We start from the raw sequence: 24,177 nt of genomic DNA on the forward strand, positions 1-24,177 counted from the left end.
CTACGACTCACCGCGAACAGTTTCTGTGACGTGTTTTACAGGAAAGTCCGGACCTCTCACTGCAATCACTGGAACATATCCATCCGCCATTTAAAAAAAAAAGCGATTTAAAAAATAAATAAACATTAGCATAAAAATAGAAATACAAATAAAAGCTAAAAAAGAATAACCCAGATGATATAAAAATAAAAAATGCTTTTAAACCCCACATATCTAATTTTATGTCTGAATTGTGTGCTAAAACAAAGCAAAAAATAAATAAATCATAGCATTTTTTTTATTCCTATTCTGGTGTCAAATATGCTCAGTGGTGGGGGAAAATTACAATGTATTAAAATTCCTCACAACTTCAAGCCTGTTTTATATGTCAGCAGAGGACAGGTCCACCTGTTCAGGCTGGTTCCCAGAGAGCTGACAGGAAAAAAGCAATGCACCGTTCAAAGATGACCTCCAGACTTTGGGCCTTAACAAAATTTCCAAACAAAACTTAAATATTAGATTCAGTTTTTCATTTGCTGAACAGAATCTATAAATGTTCGCTTGTTAGTTTCATATCAGAATAATTGTTCTATGTACCCCAAAAGTTACATTTAGAGTAGTTAGCCATTCATTTGGGTTTTCAAGTTATTGGGAGATTTCTTTTTAAGGGTAAATTAAAGCTAGAATATTTAATGATGCACATGACCTTTTTTCCAATATGTTTTAGATAAATAGTTTATGTGACAAAAATTATCATTAAAAACAATTCTAAAATGTATCAGGTTCAAAGCTTCACTCTGATCATCTTTTGATCTAATTTAAAAGTGTTCCCGGTAGTCTTTTAATTAAGATCAAGTATTTTTTAAACTTGAAATCAAGGAATCAGTATCATTGTCTGGGACATAGTTTCTGTTGAGTGGCAGTAGTTCATTATAAATTTCCCTCTCAGTTATGAACTGTTTGTGTGGAGCCACCACACCCCCCTTCCCATCACCCATAACTTAGAGCAGGGGTGTCAAACTCCATCTCATGGGGGCTAAAATCCAAAACACTGCATAGGTCGTGGGCCGAACAGGATAAACATTTATCGAACACACTAAAACGTATTTTTTAAACTTTAAAACCGTAACTTTTTACCATTACTATGAAAAAAAGGCAGGGATATTATTCTAGAATAAATCAACTTAAACCTTAAATATCTTTAAATATTTTACTATCCATAAAAATTGTCAAAATTATGCAAGTTATACATAAGTACAGGATAATATAAAATACCAATAAAATAAAATGATCTTGAGGGTCGGATATAATTACTCGGACACATTTAACTAAGAGCTTAGAGAATTTTAGGCTTAATTTTCAGTATCTATGTCCTCTATCAGCAGAAAAATGCCACAAAATCATGTTGCAAACATAACTTTTATTGGAGTGTGTCTTTAATGAACACACATAATGATTTGTTTTCTACAGTGAAATGAAAAATAGCAAAGAAACATTTAAAAAAATACAGTAACACAAATAAAGCAAATCCAAATAACATTACAAAAGTTATTGAATCAATAGCATCAGTGCAGAGTAACCGTGAAGCACATCTTGCCTAAGGGTCAGCATTTTAATTCTTTACATAGAGTCACTTTAAACTTACAAAAACATAATTTGTTCACCCAACTTTGCTCACACATCCAGTTTGACCTCCGTTTGAGTAATGCACTTATTGTGCTCATCATTACCTCCAACCAGCACCTACACCCTTCGCTTACGTAGTTACCACGACAACAAGAATGTTGAGCATTCTTTCTCCGGTTGCCCGGGTGACACTAATTACAGGGTGTGGGAGGGCTGTGGGAGCGCAGAATTCCAAAAAGACCATAACCACGCAGGAGAGAGGTGTTCAGGGACACCCGGTGACGAACAAGGGCTCAGTTATTCACACAGAGCCCCCCTCCTTTAGTATGTGTTTACAAGCTGCTGATGCAGACTCCCCAGGGACAAGACAGCAGGCCTGTCCTATTATCATTATTACTACAGAGCGTGCACGGCTTGTTTAGATTACCGTCTACCTTCCGTTTGTGTTGGGGTGAAATGCAATGGTAACGGAGCGGATCTTTGTGTCTTATATTCAATGTTACATCGATTTAACGCCAGTCTTTTTTTTTTAAAGGGGTGAACCTCTACTCCTTATTTAAGGAGAACACCTTATCTATGGCTGCAAAGCAAAATAATAGACACAGACTCTCAGTATAAGAGATATGACTGGATTTCAATGAATGGAAAGCCCAAGATGGTAGAGAACCATGACTTAAATCCTTTTAGCACAGGGGTCAAGAGGAGGAAACACCCTAAATTTAGCAGAGAAATTTGAAAATGTTTGCAAAAAAACACATTTGCCTGTCATCCAAACAAAAATGGGAAGTTTTCTTTCCTTTTTGGGAAGAAACAAACCTTTCTGGTGCAAGACGTTTTTACAATTGCACAGTTTCACACCTTCAATTATGTAAATTTTACTAGCGGTTAAAAAAAAAAAATTGGCAGTACACATCCACCATGTTCTGATGTTTTTAGTGCTTTTTTATTGTCATTTCACTATAATTTTATTTTGTCTGCTTTACTGTAAAACTGAGCCTTCGATTGTAGTTCTGCACGACGCCACAAGGTGTCACTCTAAATCATCAGACACAGACCCTGAAAACTGATCACAGATAATTAAACCTGCCTCACTTTGAGTTCCTAAAACAACCACAAATCTCAAGCAGAAGTACATTTCAAACAAGAAACTTTAATAAAACAATTAATGATCAAAATGTCCGATTTAGGCCACAAATTTTGACCTTCAGTACAGTTTCTGAACTCACCAGTGAGTTTGCCAATCACATCAGCTGTTAATTAAGAAGTAAGAATGAGTAAATTAGCACAATTTCATTCGGAATTTAATGTAAAGGTTTCAAAAAGTTTTTAGTTTGCACATTTTTGTTTTATAACAAACATAAATTGAATTATGACACATAATTGTGACTCCACTAGGAATAAATCTGTAGAAATTTGAATGGAACTTCACCACTTTTTAAAAATCTTTTCTTTGTTTTGTTTGTAGATTTATACATTTTTATTTTGTCTCTGCATGTTTGAACTTTAAGCTATAAAACATAAAACAGATTGGTCTCAATTTTTGTCATTTTTGAAGTAAAAATGACATTTTCTACTTGGAATTATTCAGTGTTTTGAACAATTTCAGATTCACTGTGGAATTATTGTGTAAAATACTCAAAAATGTTTCTGTAAAAAAAAAAAAAAAGAAGAAGCTGAGGTTGAATAGATATCAAACATTGCCACATATACGTAGAAACAGTGGAAAACAAAAGTAAGACACTGAATGCCGCTCATAGATAATTACTTAAATATCTTCTTGTTAGCATTTTAAATTGATACAAGTATCGGCAAATGAATTATCGCGATATATCACCAAATCAATTTTTCCCTACACCCCTGCTAAAAAAAGTCCCCAGACTACTCAGGGTTAAGACAATTTTACTCACAGTTTTGGGGTTTTGCAAGATCGACAGAAGTTTTTTTGCTGCCTCAATTTGAGTTTCTGGAAAATAAGACATCCACTGTCAGCACCACTTTAGCAGATCACAGTAATTGTGCCTTTCGGTGTCATGTTTTCATCACTATTGAGATGTGGAAATGATTACAGCTTTGCAACTAATTTAAAAATGAGCCAACCCAGAAGTAAACACAGATTTTGTTTATTTTAAACAAAAATAATCATTAATCGAGTTTTTGTCCAGAGGCAAAAACATGAAAGTTAGTGAAATCTTCTAATTTTGTAGGTCTGGACGGGATGTGGGTTACAGTGACTCTTTTTAAAGTGCAAAAAGTCGATTATTTTAGTAAAAAAAAGACTATAAAGTAACAATAAAGTTTATTTTTTTGCTAAATCTCTCAGCTTTTATCTCATTCAACTCTAGAAGAATAAAGTCTTTAGTTCACCTAAAGGTTTCAGAGAGTGTGTTTGAGCACCAGGAAGAGTTTTTCACCTTTGATGCATAAGTGAAGAGCGCATCGTCTCACAGATGGACAGCAAGAGGAAAGAGCCCAGCGAAAGCTTGTGAGCATGTGTGCCAGCAAGCTGGGAAATGAGTTCCATGCCTCACACACTTCATGCATTCTCCCACCATGCCAATTCATCCCAAATGTAGAGGAGCGGAAAGGACGGGGTGGATGGAAAGACCTTCCAGAGAGAGGGTGATGTCAGTAACACTCCAAGCCCGAGGGGAGAGAGAGCCGAGCGACCGCTGTTTGTGTGAGTTTCTTTTGTTTGTTTGCATGGGTGGGGCCAAACCTGCTGTCAAGGCCCCTCAGTCTAATGAGAGATCCAGGGTCGGATTGCAGCAAAATGTGACGTAAAAAAAAAAAGAGTTCAGTATGAAGAGTTTTTTGCTGTGTGCACTATAAAAGAACAAGAGAATACGCGTTTTACTTTCAGCTTCCAGATGTTACACACAGAATGCGTGTCATGGAATGTGTCGGTAAGCTTTTTTTGAACTGCAAACCAAATTTTACGCAGGAAATCTGCATGATCCGACAGGCCGGGGTCAACCAATGCTTTTCATAACAACCTTCACACGACTCCTAATGCTGCCTTCACCTGATTCTATCTCAACGTTGTTCATGCTAGATCTTCAATCTCCATCTTTATTTATCTATATAAAGAAAAGCAAAACTGTTTCCATCGTAAACTTCATAACACTGCCCGACTGGTCTAAACAATGCTCTTTATTTACCTATTTAAATATAAAACCACATGTTTTGCAACTCCACTAAATGCCCCTGCAACATGCAGGAAACATGCTTGTTATTTTTCCATTTAATGACACGGGGTTGTTCCATATTCCACCATTTAACATGTTTTTTGTTGTAATTTTTAAGTTTACATGCAGCAGAAACAGGATTTAAAATGAATCTAGAGCCATCACACTTTGAGAAATCCTTTATTATTTGGGGATACGGATGGGAGTTATTTTAAAACAAAAGGAGTGAGCCTCAAAATATCAAAAAAACTGGAATCGTTTAAAAGAAAACCTGAAGCAAGGTTTGAATATTAGCCCAAAAAGAAAAAAAATGTTATTATTACAGACGTGGAGGAAGGAATTTATCACACTAGTACATGAGCATGTGTATGTAGATTTAGGTACATTTGTGACGTGAATTTAATGTATTTATGTGTGTCAGTATTACATTTTTACTACATATATTGTTCTTTAAATGGATAAATGTTCTTGTCAGTTCATGACAAAATAATAGGTGACATTTTTCTGAGTGGAAAGAGTTTAAAAAGTTCTTTATAAATACACCGCTTGAAAAATATTAAATAATAAAAACTAGTTTAATTTAATATCTTTATAATTTTACCAGTTCATTTTTATGCACAATCAATAGTATGTTTATTTTTTTAGCTTTATAATGATAAACATTAGCATAAATTAGCAGAAAGAAAACAAATAAACATATTTTTTTGGCAGTGTAGCAAACAAATATGACTTCTAAAAGTGTACCTGGATTCTCACAGTCCAATAAAAAATAGAAAAAGAAAGTTAGTAATAAAAATGTAAATAACTACAGGCCAATATCCAAACTATACACCCTGGCAAAATTGTTTGAAAAAGTGAAAAAGGACTTTCTAGAAACGAATAGCATCTTATCTAAATTTCAGTCCGGTTTCAGATAAAAGCACAGTACTATTATGGCAACCTTAAAGTTTTAGACGATGTTATTCAGGCCATCGACTGTAAAAAATACTCTGTGACCCTCTTTATTGACCTCTTAAAAGTCTTCGACACCGCAGATCACACTGTCCTAGTAAAAATAGTCAGCATTGGTATATCCGATCAAGCTACTGCGTGGTTTGTCAACTATCTGTCAAACAGATCCCAATCAGTACAGATATCAGACACCACTTCTCTGACTCGTGAGATACAGAAAGATGTGCCACAGGGCTCAATACTAGGTCTTCTCTTTCTACATTAACAACTTAGGTCAAAACTTACCAAATGCGTCATACCATCTTTATGCCGACGACACTGTCATTTACTGCTGCTCCCAGTCAATAACTCAAGCTTTTGATTTTTTAGTCTGCTTTTAACATAGTTCAGTCTTGTCTTAAATTATTAAAAATAGTTCTAAATACAGAAGAAACAAAGGTGATGATTTTTTCACATAGACGTAAATCAGGAGATCACCTAAGTACTTAAAACTGAAAATAACAAATCAATAGAAATTATAAACAGCTTTAAATGCCTCGACTTTGTACTTGATTCCGAGCTTTCCTTTAAATTGTATATTCCCTCTTTAATACACAAATTAAAAATGAAACTAGGGTTCTGCTTTAGAAATAAATGGTGTTTCTCACTCAAAGCTCCAAGGGTTGTAGTGGCAGCCACATTTTTGCGTCTGATCAATTATGGAGATGTCCTGCACATGAATGTGTCATCCACCTGTCTACAAAGACTAAATACTGTGTATCATTGTGCTCTGAGATTTGTAACTGGTTGTAGCCATCTAACCCATCACTGTGAGCTTTATGCAAGAGCCGAGTGGCCTTCCCTGAGCATGTGAAGGTGACTCTGATCTACCAGGCGTTGCTTGGTTTGGTCCCATCATACCCCTGTTCACTTTTCCAAAGAACCACCAGTCAATATAACTTACGCTCAAATGAAGTTTTTCATCTGTATGTTCCCAGAGTACAAACTGAATTTGGAAAACAAACCGTCATTTTTTCTGCCCCCTCAGCTTGGAACAGCCTACAAACAAAACTAAAATGGTCTTAGCTAGCTTCATTAGGTTTATTCCGCTCATTTATGTGCACCAAAGGAAAAGATTCCATTAAACACTGCCAATGCTCATAATGCGTGCTGTTAAACGAATGCAGCTTACGATTGTTGTATTGAATTATTCATCATACTGCCCATACCCTTTGCACTCTGCTAAAAATGTTTACTTATACTACCTCTTAAAAATCACTTTCTCTCTAATGCACCAAATTTCAAATTTTATATTGTAAATATTGTAAAATCATCTTTCAGTTTCATACTTTTACTTTATATTATAACCCTATTTAAAAGACGTGTGATGCTGACCTCTAGGCCAGGTCACCCTTGAAAAAGAGATCCTGATCTCAATGGGTTTTTCACCTGATAAAATAAAGGTTAAAAAAAACAAAATCAGGGATATAACATTATAATGTTGGAGGTTGATACATGGGGTTTGTATTGGCAAGAATCTGGCAATATGATACATATGTTGATATACATATCACGATACGTATCTCAATACACATATCACATTACGATACGTAGCCCGATGCACATATCACGATGCTATACGTAGCCCAATACATATGTCACAATGCTATATGTATTGCATTGCATATATCACAATACAATACCATCACAATACACATATACGATAAATGCGTTTCAAGATACACATATCAGGATATGTATGACAATACGTATCCCGATACACATATCACGATACCACACGATGCTATACATATCACAATGCATATCACGAAACAATACTCATACCACGAAATGTGAGTATCCCGATTCCCATATCACAATATGTATCACAATTCACATATCACGTACGTATCACGATACACATAACACGATATGTATCACGATACACATATCACGATATGTATCCTGATTCCCATATCAAAATATGTATCCCAATTCATATATCACGATACACATATTACGATGTTGTACGAATCGTGATGCATAGATCACGATATCATACTATTGCGTAAACATTTCGCAATACACGTGTCGGTATACAACATATATCCCAAGACAATTTTTCTCTTTTTCCAAAGAGTATGACTTGAAAAAAAACTAAGTCATATTAAGTAATACATTTCTCATACCCAAAATCGCAATGCTGACTGAAACAATGAGACTGAACATTTCACTCAAGCTGGTTCTCGCAAGATCTTGTTCTGGTGCGTCGTAGATCTGGTCAAAGTGTAAATATTTAATTAAATATCTTCTTATCAACATTTTAAATAGATATAAGTATCACTAAATGAAATATCGCAATATATCACAGAATCATTTTTTTCCAACACCCCTAGTTGATACCCATCGATTATGACGTCTTTCATTTTAAAAATTTGCAGCTTGTGGTTAATAAATACAAAGATTTGGGGTATTTCTATTTTCTCCTACTCCCTAAATTGGCCTTGTGTTTGACTTCACTTGTGGACCTTCTTACTTTCAGGTTAGGAGGAAGTCTTTTTTCTCCACCCAGCAACACCTCTCTGCTTTCATTCTCCAGCCTCCTTGTTGCTCTTTCTTTGTCTGGGTCCAGGCCTCTGTCCTTTTCTGTTTGGGCAGGGGAGGGCCTGAATGTGTTTGGAGGGTTTGAGGAGTGAGTCAAAGGTACGCTGACCTCCGGCTGGAGCTGAATACCCGTGAGCCCCGAGGGTGGTTGTCTTTCCCTGGGGTCTGGAATGTGCTTGGAAGATCCTGGATGGGATCCTATGGATTGCTGCCCAAAGAGCTCCTGCTGAGCTTGACACAAAGCAGCAGTGAGCTCTTCTCTCTCTTCACACTCCTTCCTCACGGTCTCCTGGAGAAACATCACCTGGAAAAAGATAAGACAGCAAGCATAAAACCTTGCCGTCCAAGTTTCAGCAGGCAGTGAGAAAAAAAAGTAGATCAAAGACATTAAATGTGTTTTTTTGTTCAGAGCCAATTAGAGACAGAAGGCCAGAGCAGACTGCTGGTTGATCAATAATGAATAGTGCTGCAGGTAGCTGGACTGTCATTAAAAAAAGAGCTGAAACACAAAGACCTAACAGGCTAGCTGTTCCAGCACAGAAAAACACAGAGCATGCATGACAAAAGTGCTCAACACACATGCAGAAAGGGGCTGAGAGACACGCAGGACAACCTGTGCACGTGCTGACTGATAAATGCACGGACGAGGAGTTTGTTCCCCTGCAATCACAACAGCGGCTGGAATTTGTCTCATGACTCCAACGTGGGAAACATTACGATGTTTACAAGTTCAGGTCGACGGATACATAGAGCTTTTTTTTTTGTTGTTGATGAAATATGACTAAAACAAACTGTAAGACTGTGGGGGGGGTCGGCTCAGTGCTTTGTATCCAAAACCAATTTTGTAATTAAAAAAACCTTCTGTGATGGCTGTCGTTGGGATTTCACATGTGTTTCCCTCCAATGTGCTGCATACTCAGAAATACTGCTTAGTGGCTCATTTAATTACAAACATGTGCCATTTTGAAGAGTTTACATTATTAGGACCATCTGCTGTTGGATAACGGGCATGTGTTGTTTGCATCCCAACGAAAAATCCTTAAAGCTACAATTTAGCAGATAGGGAACATTTGTCACATTCATTGGGTTGTTTAGGGCCGTGGAGGGTCATAAAGAGGTCGTAAGGGGTGCAAAGGTGTGTCTTGCAGTTCACTCGAGGCTCGTACGGCCACCTTAAGGAACATCATGAAAACTCAACGTACCTTTGTCGTGTGTGGTAAGTATATTGTGGTGCACTCATAAGTTACACTCACCTAAGACATGCGGGTAATTCTGTCGTGCTCTGGTCCTTAGTGAGGTGGGCACACTGGCTCCTATGATTGCATGAAAAATGCAGCACATAGAGTGTGCAGGTGATACATTCACAAACTACATTCTATCTAATTTTCTCATTTCTAACAGTCAATTCTATTTATGTAGCCCATTATCACAAAACAATTGCCTCATTGGGCTTCATACCTGTAATTGTTCAAACACAAAAATGTTGAAGGTTTTCTGTTGTTAAGGTTTTAAATTAAGAAGAAAAAAAATAGATCACCAGTTAAATTCTTCTTTTTCTAGAGAAATTTTGACCAAATTCCAAGCAATTTAATGTAAATAAACCAGATAAACCTCTGCATTGAGTCAGTTTGTCCTCCTCTTCTTTCATTTTTTGACCTTAAAGTTGTCCCTGAAGGCGTATTTTGCAGCTTTTTCATCCTTCAAGTTTCTGTCTTCAAGTGAAAGAAGCACCAACTAGTGACAACCCCCTCTTCTGCCCCGACACACCCCCACCTAGCTTGGCTAACGGTAGCGTCAGGTAAGGGGGACCACAGCACAGGGCAAAACTGTTGATTAGTCAAATTTTTGAGTTATTTAATTTATGTGTTTAATTATTACCTTTGTAATGTTACAAGAAATGAGTGGTTTTAGCTCTATGGACTCACTGAGTGGTCTACGACCTTAAAATTATGTCCGGGCCACCTACAGGTTTGCCTGTACCCCACGTCCACCCGTGAAGACTATTGATACCATGGCAGTCTTTATGGACCACTCAAGGATTGCCAATCTTGACTATCACATGGTTAACATTCATATAAGCTCAAAAAGATTAGACAGACAATTTTATCTGACAAAGATATTGTAAGGCCTTTTCATCAGCTCAATGAAATAAACAAATAATCCAGCTAAAAATGAGAACTATCTTTCTTCTGCTATCTGCAACACCTTCCAAACTCATCTAAAATGAACTTATTTGGAAAATATTCTGCCGGAATGCAGCAGACATTCCTCGTCCGACCACAGCACACACACACAATTTACAGGATACACAACACATCAGTGCCGCGGCTGGTTAGGAGAGTTTAATCAGTGGAAGTCATTTCAAAGAAGTTTGTGATCTTCCTGTGTACTGGAGCGCCCACAACTCCTCCCACTGTGCAGTAAAAAGAGGCAAAAAGAACCCGTTCTGATAAAAGGACACATTCTCAATGTGGATTTGTACAGTTACAAAGACACAAACGTTGTTGTGTTGTCACCAGCATTAAGAAACAAGTAATTTGATGAGGCACAAAAGCCACGTTCAGCAGGGTGTTCTTTTTTTTTATTTATTCCAGGAGCGTGTGTGGCGGACACACATTAATCCACTTCCTCTAGGTGCCTGCATGAAATACTTAAGAGAGTAAATCTCCTTCCTGCAAGTTTATATGCTGGCACGTGTTGGGGTGTGTACGTGTGTGAGATGTTGTGCGTGGCGGTTTAAACGCGCAGAGATGCAGCCATCATTAGGGGCCCATAGTGAGAGCAGGATTACAAGGCTATTAGATGAAAGTCCCACACAAACTCAAAGAGCCCCCGCTTTTAATCTAACACTGTAAACCACATTCCGACGGGAGCGCACGCAGACTCGCAAACGCCTCGCACGTTTTTTTGACCTCAATCCACAGCAGTAGATCAAAGGTCAAGCACATTTTCCTCCAGACACGCACTCGTCAACATCAATGAAGCTCCTGTCAGACGGGAGGGGGGCGGCGGGTGGAGACCCTGGGAGGGGGCGGACAGAAGGACGGAGATGCGAGTGGAGGAATGAATGCATAATAGGAGAGTTGGCCTCAGTGAGGCGTGTTTGCATGTGTTCTCATTTGCACAGTTCTGTCTATACAACCTCACTGCAGCACTGCCACATACACAACGTGAAAAAATAGTGTCTCATTATTCAGACGTCACTTTCCTTCCATGACGTCACCAATGATCGCCCGTCCACCAGCGTTAACGTGGAACTTCCAGCGCTTGAATATACAAAACAACAGCAGTTTTATCACTTTAAAAAGGTCATCCTATAACAAAAAGTCATTACTTATATTTAAATGTAAATGTCTGTGCTTCAGAGCACACCGATGTGAAGAGGGTGAAATAAAAAAAAAAAAAATACGAACATAGTTGCACTAAAACTGCCCCTTCAAATTGAGGCGAGGGGAGAAGGGAAGAATTTGGATTGGGCCGAACTAACTATCTCAAAATAAGTAGAAATGAACACACTTCCTAAAATCATCTTTTGGTCTTTTTTTCAAAGTGTTCCCAGTGGTCTTTTAATTAAAATGATGACGCTTTTAGCCAAATTATAAAAAAAAAACACATTGTTTTCTAGGACATAGTTTCTGCAGAGCGGCAATAGTTCATTTAAAATTCAACACGGGCGGGAATTTTTTTTTTTCCTTTATTGACACAATCCCTAAAATGTTCAAATTGTTGACTGAGAATTGAATATGTTTGTCTTTGTATAAAGAATCCGATTAAAAGTTAAATTAGGGAATATATTTTTTTATTAAAAGCCGACCATATCCTTCCCCCTTATTTGTGGGGGTTAGGGACCGGAGACATCTGCGAATACGGAGAACCCCCGTTCCCGTCCCCTTTTCACCCCGTATCCCCTGCGGCCTGAGAAGATCCATCAACGATCCATACTCATCAAAAACACTTCTGATCATGCTTTGTAAAACATTTACTAAACAACATTGGAGTATTGCTCAACATAGAGTTTTTATTTTTTTATTTTTATTCTAAACTAAAGTCTGTAGCAGCGTACTTTATGACACAGATGAGGAGTGTCACTCTCTCTCTCTGTGTCTTAAAACCAGAAGTGCGTATATGGATGTTTTTCTATTCCATCAGATTCTTAATTTTTTTGGTCCAATAGGGCGAAGCAGACGTTGTTGTCACGTCAGTGCCATGATTTGATTGGCTGGCTATCGTTGTGCTCCTAGATCGACAAGTTGTTGGATTTTTTTTCCCGTCAAATTTCATCTTTTCAATATATTTTTTCACAAAGGACATAAATTGTCCTGAATATTAAATCTGACTCTTATTCCAAACAGTAAGTGCCCATGGGACTTCAACTGAGAAATAAACAGCAATTACGCAGATATATTTGTCAGAAGAACCATTCTTTCTCTGATACTTTTGAACATTTTTTTAATCCTATTTTTTTATTTTTTCCGTAGTGCAAGTTATTCACGTTATAAAATGGCCAATTCAGACGCTTCAATAAAAATAAGGGTCCTCATGTCGAACATTTGAAATGTTTGACAGATTTTATGTACCCCACTTTCAAGTGGAAGGGGTGTGGACTTACAACAAGCTCACAACAGCAGTTCCCATTGAAACAATGACTTAGACCGACTGACTTGGACCAATCACTGCTTAGTGACGACGTCTGGCTGCAAAGTTGGCGAAGGAAATAAGCCATTTGGACCAGTTCTCAAGTGTTTGTTCGCACTAAACAGGGTTTGCACGCCAGTCAATGTACAGATGCAATTAGAGGTTCTCCGGTGGGTCACTAGAGACGGGCGAGGCGTGTTTTGGAAGCCATTTCACGTTTTGGGCATCCAGCCGCAATGTTTTTTAAATATCTGAACTTTGGTGAAGAAGACACGTTGCATCAACCAATCAGGGACTCAGCTTTGGCCCATGACAAGTTAATGACATAATCCAAAACCAACATGGATGGGACACTAATCTGACAGAGGGCTCCACAGCTGTTTTACAAAAATACATTTTTTCATAAACAAACCAAAGAAATGATTTAGACATCATATCTGTTTTCGGTTCACAAAACGGTGAATTGATCTGCAGAGACTGAATATTGCTCGGTTGTCTTGAAAATAGTGGGTGAAAGGTCGATGAGGAGCTCAAGCTAAAACGCTCGGACATGGTTTCTTAGCAACAGAGTGATATCTCAAGGTTGTGATCAGAGCCTCGTTATCTCACAGCAGCACACATAAACATTCACAGATCAATGGGAGTTTTTCAAAAGAAAACCATGCATTAAAGGTTTGGATGGAACTAGATCCAAAGAGAAGCCCGGAAAGATGATGAGCTGAAAGATCAAAATGAAAAATGAAAAGAGACAGAAAGAAAACACATCTGAAAGCGTTGCACAAACTGATGTGCTTTAACTACTGTCACAGAACAACAAAAATAGCCACTTTAATTGAGACGAGAAAGGAAAGAAAGATAAAGAGTGTGGGGGGAGAGGGAGCTGTGATGCCGAGGGTCCAGCTGACATAAAAGAGCATGTCAGCTGTGAAATTGGCATCGGGGCACCTTGAACTGGCTGAACCAATCTGGACAGGCGCTCTGAAAGGGAGGCAGTTAAAAAGGCAGATGAAGGGCTGTTTGAGGGCTGTCAGACTCCAGCATCTCAAAGCTCAGCAGGATGAATGGAGGAACAGGGGGAGGAGGTCACACGAGGTGATGAACAAATGATGAGAAAAGGATAGGAGGAAATGGCTTAATGACCTTGGCAGATTAGGATGGATCGAGGACATTTCAGTCGTTCTGACCTGAACTGTAAAGGAACAGAAGATTGTTTATATTTTATTCAATCATTGGTCTATAAAGAAAACTGCAAAATACAGGACTTCTACAAACATGACTCCACCAGTATTGTTTGTGTTACTGGCAGCAGACTCCAAATGAACTCTGTGTTAGAATGACAGATCCACATGTCATACACAATGCACTTTCTTGTTAAGCCATGCGTGCTGATGGAAGACTGTTTTTTGCCCTAATGAATAATTTTACATAGAATTTTACAGAGCTACACCGTCGCTGTAATGTGAGGTGTCATTCACGCAGATAAATTGCCTGACTTGGAGATCTCCTCAGCCTCCAGAGAGCCACTCAACGTCTTTCATCTTTTTGTTTCACACCTTACAACTTAGTTGCTTTGTCTGAAGCTTCCAGTAACCTCTTTATAAACCCTGCAAAAACGAGCGGAGGGGAATGAAATCTGAGTGGTTTTAGGGTCAATATATATATACATATATATATATATATATATAGTATGTATATATACATATATACATACTATATGTATACATATATACAGTATGTATATATGTATACATAGTATGTATATATACATACTATATATAAACATATATACACATACTGTATATATGTATATATATAGTATGTATATATACATAAATATATATATATATACATACATTCATATATGTATATATATATATAGATGATGGGAAGTCTGCGACAGACTGGCGACCTGTCCAGGGTGTACCCCGCCTTCGCCCATAAGTGGCCGGGATAGGCTCCGGCACCCCTGCGACCCCGAAAGGGAAGGAGCGGACAAGAAGATGGATGGATGGATGGATGATGGGAAGTGGAGACAGGCTTACTCCTTGCCAATAGTCCCACACACAACTTAGAGGTGAATTTCTAATGAACTCCTGCCACTCTGCAGAAACTATGCCCTACAAAATGACACGTTTTTTTTTTTTTTTTAAGCCTAAAAACGGCATAATCCTAATTCAAAGGCCACAAAAAATGCTTTTACTTGAAGAGCACTAAAAATCAAATTTACATTAAATTTAAATTAAATGACATTCCCACCCCAATGACCATGAGCCAATTAGCTAGCTGAGGTTAAACGATTTACAACCAGTTCACGACTTTATGACACAGCTCTTCCTGGAAGAGTTTTTTTGTGTCAGGAAGAAGTCACAACCCCTTGATGAGAAAAACTTAAGAGCCATTCACCAGAACTGAAGACAATTTGATGATTTTTGAGGCCTTTTTTTTTAGTTAAAAGACGCTTTAAGGATTCTGGGCTACCATGATTTAAAAAAATGTTTTTTTAGAAAATAAATACATTTTTTAGGAAGCTTTAGAAAAATGGTGTTTGTTAGTAAAACCCTAAAAGAATTAAGTGAAGTAGAATCCAGCAAAGAGGAGAACAAAGTAGTCAAAGCTGTTTAATTATGTTCCTTATTATGTTAAAGAAATGAATCTTCTGAACAGTGCTGCTTCTGCTTTTGACTATTACGCTCTTAAATTGATGTTCTATCTGCAATTTTTATTTGCTTTTATTCTTGTAGTGTTTTGAATTGTATTTGTACTTGTCTGTCCTCTGTTGTCTAAGTGTTTTGCTATGTAGTCTGCTCAGCTGCTGACCTCGTGTTCAGATCGTCCTTGAATAAAAGATCCTGATCTCAATGGGTTCTTATCTGGCTAACTAAAGATTGAAAAAAAACAGCATCTTGTGACCTGATCTGAGGCCAATTTTACTTAAAAAAAAGAGAGTGCAAAGGAAAAGTAACTAGAAAGCTAAAATACAAAAAGAAAATGACTGTTTGTATGTTTGGGGTCAGACAGTCCAGGTTTAGTGTGACTGTCTCAGGTTATGTCCACAATCAAACCAGCTTGGTTGGCTTCTGTTAATTGACTTCACCTGATCCAATGTCGTCATGTGATCATTACTGTTAGGTAGCCATGGCAATGATGTAAATAACTATTTTAACATCATGATTATCAACAAGCAATTCATCTTTGGCCTGAAAAAACATGAATAACTTCTAGTAGATGTTAGAAACCAGATTATAGCAACTAAAAAATGTTAAGTACCACATTAGGAGTGGGAATATATTAATGAGCTTCTTCTTACTCCATTTCATGAAATTAATCAAACTCAGATTTACAATCACATTTAATTGAATGTCCTGTGAATAAGTGTGATTTAATGATTAGGAGCATTTATGTCAAGAAGATAGCATTTTATTTTTATTTTTTTACATTTAGGATATTTTGGATTTTGGCCCCCCTGTGTGATTGAGTTTGACACCCCTTGTATAGACCCTTTGAATATGCAAAAACTCAGCCAATGGGGTTAGAAAAATGAAAACAATTCTAGTCACCACTATATAAGACATGTTTCCCCTAATTAAGACTATTTTGCTATTGAAGAACTTTCTGAAAAGTTTTTTCTTAAAAGATTTCTTTACTTAGAGAAGGGTCGTTTTACTTTTTTAAGATTCAGTTATTGCAGGATATTTTTTTCCTTTGTTTTTATAGCTGAAATTGTCTGAAAAAACCAAATCAGTCAATCAATCAATGTAAAACCCACTTTGTTTGTGACAGCTGTTGCAGTGCAGTTATGTTAGAGGTGTAATCAGGAGTAACTGGGCTATGTGCTGCAGATAAACTGACGTGATTGTTTCCCTTTGAGAAATACTTTTAAAGTCACACCTACATTCTATTTATTTGCCTATTAAATTGTGAAATCTCAGCTTCTTGTTTTGGTTCCACTTTTCCAAAGTGAACTAAAAAAAAAACATCTCAAATAGACACAAACGCGTGTAAACGTGAAACCCACAGATGGAAAGACTGTGAAAACACCCGCACAACAAATGTCTGCCCAAACCCAAACTCCTCATCGTTTAGGGAAGCTGTCCTTCCTGTTTTTTTTTTTTTATATCCTTCATAAAATGTGTTTGTGCTCTTTCATTTACTCCCACACACATCCACAGTGACTCTCCCTCATTCTTACTTCCTCTCTAGTTCCTCACATGAACTATCTTCCTTCCTTTATGAACCACTTCCATGTTTTTATCTTTATTTCACACTTTCTGATGGTGCTGGCAGTGACTTGGATCCCTGTGCATGCTGCTAAAAAAAGCTAATATTTACTCTGCCGGTGTTTCTTTAAAGCTCCCTCATGTTATTGTAAATACACATCTGATAAATTCAGTCCACCCTGGAGTTAACAGTGTTGGCACAAAGATGGCGTGCTACCACCTGAAGGAAGTGTTTGTTCTCATATGCATTCTGTCAATATTATGCAGCTGAATACAGACGCACACACCTCTTCTATTAGTTCAGCATTCTTCTCACTCGTCTGCTGGAGCTCGGCTTTAGCGTGGCTAAGCTCTCGAGCCTCCTGTTGGTGGGACTCCTCCTCTCGCCTCTTTCTCTCCTCATCCTGGGCTCTCTCCTCTTCCCGTCTCCTCCTTTCTTGCAGCAGCTCCTCCTGCAGGTCCTGCACCTCCAGTGATTTCTCTGTACACTTCAGGGAGAAATAGAAAAAAATATTTAAAGAAAGTCACAGGTTATCAGAAGGGCTGTCGGAGGTTTCATACATTCTCCACAGTTATTGCAAAATATCCTAATGAAATGAGATGATGTCTAGATTTGAAACTATAAGAGATTTAGTGATTATTTTAACCTTCATGGGCTTAAAACATTGAGTGAGTGGAAGAGGAATCCACAGTGGCAAACATGATCAGAACTTACATTGTGGATCGACTTCAATAAAAATATTTGTGTTCTTAACATTTTCTTGTGACATTTTGAGTGGAGGATGTGAAAATGTAAAAATTAAGCATCAGTGGGATTATATAAATTCGCTTCCTCCCACTGCCTTTCAAGAAATGTATGATGTGATGCCTAGTTATCCTATATCCTTGTACAGATAACCTCTGTTGATTGTATTGGACATGCATTATGCTTGTTTTTAATTGCTTGAAATAAACCACTTCAAATCAAATCAAAAACTCAAAAGCTAAACATTTCTGAGTAGTTTATGTCTTTATTTAATTTGTGAATTAGTACTTTATGAAAAATCAAAAATATGCTGGGCAGTCTACAAGCTCTTATAAGCAACGGGGAAGGGAATTTAGGGGCGGGGCTTCTTCTCACCAACAGTCCTGCCCACAACTCAGAGGTGAATTTCTAATGAACTCCTGCCGCTCTGCAGGAACTATGTCAGAGAAAACGTCAGAATTTTCCATTTTGGTCAAAAACGGCATAACCCTAATTAAAAGAACAATGGGAACGCATTTAAAATAGAACAAAAATGATCAAAGTGGGTCTTTAAAGATGAAGAAGAAGTTAAGAATTTAGAGCTTGACAGTGGAATTTCTTGTTTGTCAAACGACAGATCTGAAGTTTCATGGACCCTCCGACAGCTCCCTGTTACTCATGCAGTAAGCTTTATGAGAGTAAATCCACTCGACGCAGCATGAGGCCTGTTTGCCAGATGCTGATGTTTTCTGCTGTGTCGTGTGTCACCGCCTGGATTTCTGCTCTGATAAAGCTGTCTTTCACAGCCCTCACTCATCAGCCGCACAATCAACAATTCTGTTTCCAAGCATTTGGTTGCTCGTGTGCTAACAAAGCACATTTAACAGCACACACTAATGAGAACCTTTAGACTGGAGGATCTTTTCCTGAATCGAATAGCAAAAAAAAATGATTAAAAGTTATAGTGTTCACCTTCTGCTGTAGCTGTGAGTTTTCTAGTTGACACTGTTGGAGCAGAAACTGGTTCTTTTCCTTCTCTTTTTCCAGCTCAAGCTCCGCCTCTTTGTGAAGCTCCTCCCTCACGTCTCTTATCTGCAGGTTGACAAAAGTAACACAAGTCTGGTTTAGATGTTGTCTCTGTCAAACATGTCATTTTTGACAATACAGCCCGTTCAAACTGAGATTGATTGTGTCAAAAAACCTGATAAGGACACAAACTTCTTTTTTTTTATGTGACAGGATAATTGACTGTAAATGAGAACTGGACCTCACTAACAGAAAATGACTTGCTTCTGGTTCCAGCAAAATCAGGTCAATTCAGTTGCCATTTGTTCGCAATACAGATGCGGTTATGTTGGAACCAGACGACGTCATAAAGCAGGGATTGGTCCGAGTCGGTCTGAGTCAACATTTCTATGGTAACCACTCTCACTAATCAAGAATTATGACAAATTCTGACCAAAAGAATGACTGTTAATGTCTCAGTAAAAGTCTATGGGATTTCAGCTTTTCAGATAAACCAGTACTTCCTGTTTGGAATGCAAAACGGGAGGGGCCATTCGGTCCAGTTCTCATGTACAGTCAATGGACAGGACATATTGTGTTTTGTTTTAGGTCTGCCATGCCTGTCTCTGCGTCAGAGTTGAAAGAGGTCATGAAGATGTTGACTTTTTGGTGACATAAACAGGAAAGAGACACAAGGCCCTGTCAGTCTAACAAACGTGTCAGACACAGACAGAAATAAACAGGCCTGCATCAAACAGCTGGCTAAGGATCTCTTAAAATATATACCAGAGTGCATCCGTGTGAGTTCATCAGTGTTGTTTGGCTAAAGTCTCCTGCGTTGTTAGAAAATTGTGGGCCGGCATGTCATTGCATTCTCACGGTAAAAAAAAAAAAGAATTGTCTGGTATACAAATACAAGACGGCACACAGCCTGCAGCACATTTTAGTCATGCTCAGTCAAGGCCACCTTGCTTTTTTTCTACTAGTGGCAGAGATCAGACGAGTGTGAACGCCGTGGGCCGAGACCATTGTGATTCCGTGTGTGCGTGCCTTCGTGCTCTTGTGCTTGCAAGTGTGAAAAAAAAACCCTGGATGTGGGTGTCAGAGGAAAAAAAATAGACAGATTGGCGTGTGAAGTTGTGTATATTTGACCCTGTGCGTGCGTGTGAGTTATGGTTTTGGTTTGAGAGGCTAAGATTGCGTGTGGGAGATTAAATGAGAAAACACTACTTCCTCTTAGCTAGGGTGAATGTACGTGTGAAGAGCACCAGGGTTTGTGTGAGTGTGTATCCTTTTGTGTGCCAGCGAGCGTGTGTGTACACAGCTGCAGTTTGTATTTGAACAGATAATCAGAGTGGCCGTTTTCTTTTCATGGGTATAAACTAAAGCGAGGTCAGGAACCCCGGAGGGAACAATAACCTGCCTGGATAAGAGTGTGTGTGTGTGTGTGGAAGAGAATTAGCCATCTTAAAGCATAAACAAATGTGCAAAACTCTTGAGCCACGCCTTCTGTTTGTGTTTTGTTTCCTGGACTTGAAATTAGTTTAAAAGCTGCAAAAGTCTGAGGAGCTGTAAAGGATAATCGCTCTAGATTTTTTTCTAAAAAGGTGTGACCTCCGCTCTGTGAACACATGCATTACTGTAAAGACGACATTTTCAGGAACAGACTGACTGATTTATGCACTCATATGTAAATTAAACCAAATATTTACACACCGCCCCCGTGTTTTTCTGTTTTTGATGTGGTTTTGCTCAATGAAGCGTTCTCACCATGCAGCTGCTTTGACCCGCTTACAGCCGAGGTGCCTTCAAGCACACCCATATATTGAGTTTTTATTGGTAATCACACTAAACTATTAAGAAGTTTTCAACTTTTAAAGGACGTTTCAAGACTTTTATTCTTAAGGATGGATTTGAAAAACGTCTTATTTTTAATATTTGTGGTGAAAACTATGCAGTGCACACAGAGTAGACTGACTTTTCACCAGATTTATGAAATAATACACACATTTTTTTTAATTTAAATTTCAAGTACAGTGTCATTTTCCTGCCATTTTTCTTCTAGAAATACATAGAGTTAGACATTTACTACATTTCTAGGCTTATTATTGGGTCATGTCCATGTAAATTCCCCTTTTGCACTAAACCAAATCAACACAAAAAACCTTTACAGCAATTTTACCAATCTGACACTGAAAGAAAGTGGGTAAAATAAGAAAAAAAGGGTTTTGTCTGGGGGCCTCTTTTCTGGAATGGAAAAAAGTGAGGGAAGAATAAGAGATGAAAAAAGAAAGCAGAGGATAATATATATATATATATTTTATTTAAAGGTCAAAGGGAAGTCGTCTGAGAGCTTGAGACTAAAAAAGGAAGGACCTTCAACCCTGTGTGACACACACATGCTGACTTGACTGTAAATATGAAGTCCCACATAAACTAGATAAACTTTAGTAACACCAATAAGAAAGACTTCAATATTTTAAGTTATAAAAAGATCACCAACAGAGACGTGTTACACACACCTGCAGTTGTTGATGTGATGAAAAAGACAAAAAAAAGGTGTCAAACTTCTTCTGAAGTACTACTTTTGTCTATTATTAAACTCTCTACCTCACTTAAATTAACACATATAATCTGTTTAATCCAGGGGTCTGCAACCTGAAGCTCCAGAGCCACAGCCGCCTTTATCCCTCCTTTGTGAAGAAAAATACTAATAATTCAATTAAATTTGTAGTTTTGGTTCATTTATGTTCAGTCATTAAAGTTCCTTCATTTTTATTTCTATTAAATTACTGATCAAAAATGATGGTATAAGGTTTCAACTAAATGGTTTTGGTATTAGAATGAGATTATTTTTGTGAATAGATTAAAAAATTGTATTCAACACCATGTTTATAAGAAATAGCAAAAGGAGAAAAGGGATGATGGCGTAGAAAAGTGACCATAATAAAAGAAAATGTCATGTTTGACTCGGTGGTGCAGTGGTTAGCACTCTTTCCTCGCAGCAAGAGGGTCCCCTGTTCGAGTCCCAGCTGGGGGACCTGAAACATCAATGGGGGGCCCTTCTGTGTGGAGTTGGCATGTATGGGTTTTCACCTGATGTTAAAATTGTTTTTTTTATTATAGAAAATCACAATACCGTTATAATGTAGAAAAACTCTATTTTTAAATAAATGGATTAAAAATATAAATAAAGTTTATTTTTCTCAATGTAAAAGTGTGACTTTTTTGGCTTTTGATGTTTTCTTTCAATGAGACACTGAACCAAATTACTGTTTTCTGCCCCAAGTGGTCATTTAAAGAACTGCACTATTTGGTATGCCCGCGTTTGCTGGAATTTAGGAATGACAATATATATATTTTTATTTTTACTTTAAGTTCAATATTGAAAACATTTTGATGACGTTACACATTTCAAACACATCTATTGTCTCGCCAAGGACTGTTCTGCAGGTGAGCTCTATGGACACACTGGCAGTTTAGAAGACACTAGCCACAGACAGGAAGTTGGTGTTCATTGTGAAATTACAGACTTTTTCAGTTTTTCAGTGGTCAGACTTACAATATGATGTCACCAAGGTCAAAATGCAGCATTACTATTAAATCAGCACGATTTATATATTTTTTGTTTGTATTTTGCAACTTTTGATATATTTAATTGCTATAAATGTTTCGCAGCAAGTTATTTATTAAATTCATAGAAATATTGAAATTAGCAGAAAACGTAATTCTTCAAAATTCCCCCTTTTTTTATTGTGAAAGGTCCTCTTTGGTGAAACATGCAACCAAACAGTAATCAGTGTGCGTCAGTGGGGCTGCAGACAGAGGGAAACATCCACTGCAACACTAATTGCGTAATGAAACACAGAGTGGCTTTGTGTGTTGCGTGTGTCTCGAGAAACAGACTTGTGGATTGTGGAACTCATAATCTCATTTACATCGTGTGTCAGGATTCTCCCCATCAAAACCCCTCTGAACTGTGACAGCGACTTGGACCCCGTCCTGAACGTCTGTTTACGTCCCCCCGTCTTCCACTCGTAAACTGATAGCCCCGCAATCAAAATGTCCGAGTCTGATTTGTTTAGGTTCATGGTACAATAATTAAAACATTGTGTCTTAAACATCACATCACATCGACATACACTAAGACGTCAATTTCTGCAAGCGTTTATTTAAAAATTCTAGTATTCCCCAAATCCTGAAGGGAGGCAGTAATTTTATACCTGAGCATTTGCAAGCAATCTAAATAAGTTGGATTATAGCGTTCTCTCTTTGATGTGTGTCTTTTAAAGCAGCACAGTGGGACACATTCTGCCAAACCGTAGTTTAGGCTAAAATTTTAGTCCATGAAATGAAAAGTGTCGCCTGATCCAACAGGTTCTATCAACCTGGAAAGAGTTAATATCTCATTAAGTAGAAGTCCCATTAGTTGTCACATACCTAGGTTGTGACAACCTTAAGTCGAACAGAATAAACATTTATTGAACACTATAAAACGGAAGATGCTGAAATTGATAGCTAAAAATGCTGACGCTGACAGCCAGCTAAAATATTAGCCAAATGCCAAATTAGCCTAAAAAACAAAACAAAACAAAAAACTTAAGTTAGCCAAAACAGCTAGCATGTTGCTGAAATATTAGCTAAACTCTAAAATAGCCAAGAAAACTTAAAAAGAAAAGCCTAAATTAGCCAAAACAGCTAGCGTGTAACTATTAGCCTAACTTCAAAACAGCCTAAAAAACTTAAAATGGAAAGCCTAAATTAGCCAAAACAACTAGCATGTAGCTGGGATATTAACTAAACTCCAAAAATAACCAAAAATTCTTAATAAATGCTAAAATAGTCCAAAAAGCTAGCAGAATGCCAATTTTTCAACAATAGCAGCTCCGCGCCAACACAGCGGAGCAGCAACTTTTGATGATGTCATCGAGTGGGAGTGACATCTAAATCTGAAGACACTATTTTTCCATAATTTTGAAGGGCTAAATGAAGTGGTAGTGCAGGGGTTTATTTTAACCAAAGAGCAACAATGGGGGGGTAAAAGAGTCACATGTGGCTCCGGAGGCGCAGGTTGCAGACCCCTGACCCAAGCAGGCTAGGGGAAGACTTCGGATTTTTGAGGAAATCTTGAGTTTATTCTCCCAGCGCTCTGGTTTTATGGTTTTATGCTCCCAAAAGCAGGAACAGTTTCTTCTTTTTCAATAGAGCTGGTTCAGTTTAGTGACTTCAGACTTGGAGCAACAAATCTGTTTGAAGGCCGTTTTTTTAATAA

The 24,177-nt window shown here is 37.8% G+C and overlaps 1 protein-coding gene across 1 annotated transcript in view; it reads right to left on the reverse strand.

Moving 5' to 3' along the window:
* Positions 1 to 4,145: 4,145 nt before the first annotated feature.
* The window catches only part of lekr1 (leucine, glutamate and lysine rich 1), a 103,398-nt gene continuing 83,366 nt past the window's right edge, over positions 4,146 to 24,177 (reverse strand). The window contains exons 10-12 of the mRNA XM_024278055.2: positions 18,873 to 18,992; positions 17,464 to 17,664; positions 4,146 to 8,628 (exon numbers count right to left, since the gene is read on the reverse strand). Coding sequence (XP_024133823.1) covers positions 8,197 to 8,628; positions 17,464 to 17,664; positions 18,873 to 18,992 — 753 coding nt within the window. The 3' untranslated portion in view covers positions 4,146 to 8,196. The remainder of the gene's footprint in view (positions 8,629 to 17,463; positions 17,665 to 18,872; positions 18,993 to 24,177) is intronic.

This window comes from Oryzias melastigma, linkage group LG13, assembly GCF_002922805.2.
Source record: "Oryzias melastigma strain HK-1 linkage group LG13, ASM292280v2, whole genome shotgun sequence".
Lineage (NCBI taxonomy): Eukaryota > Metazoa > Chordata > Actinopteri > Beloniformes > Adrianichthyidae > Oryzias > Oryzias melastigma.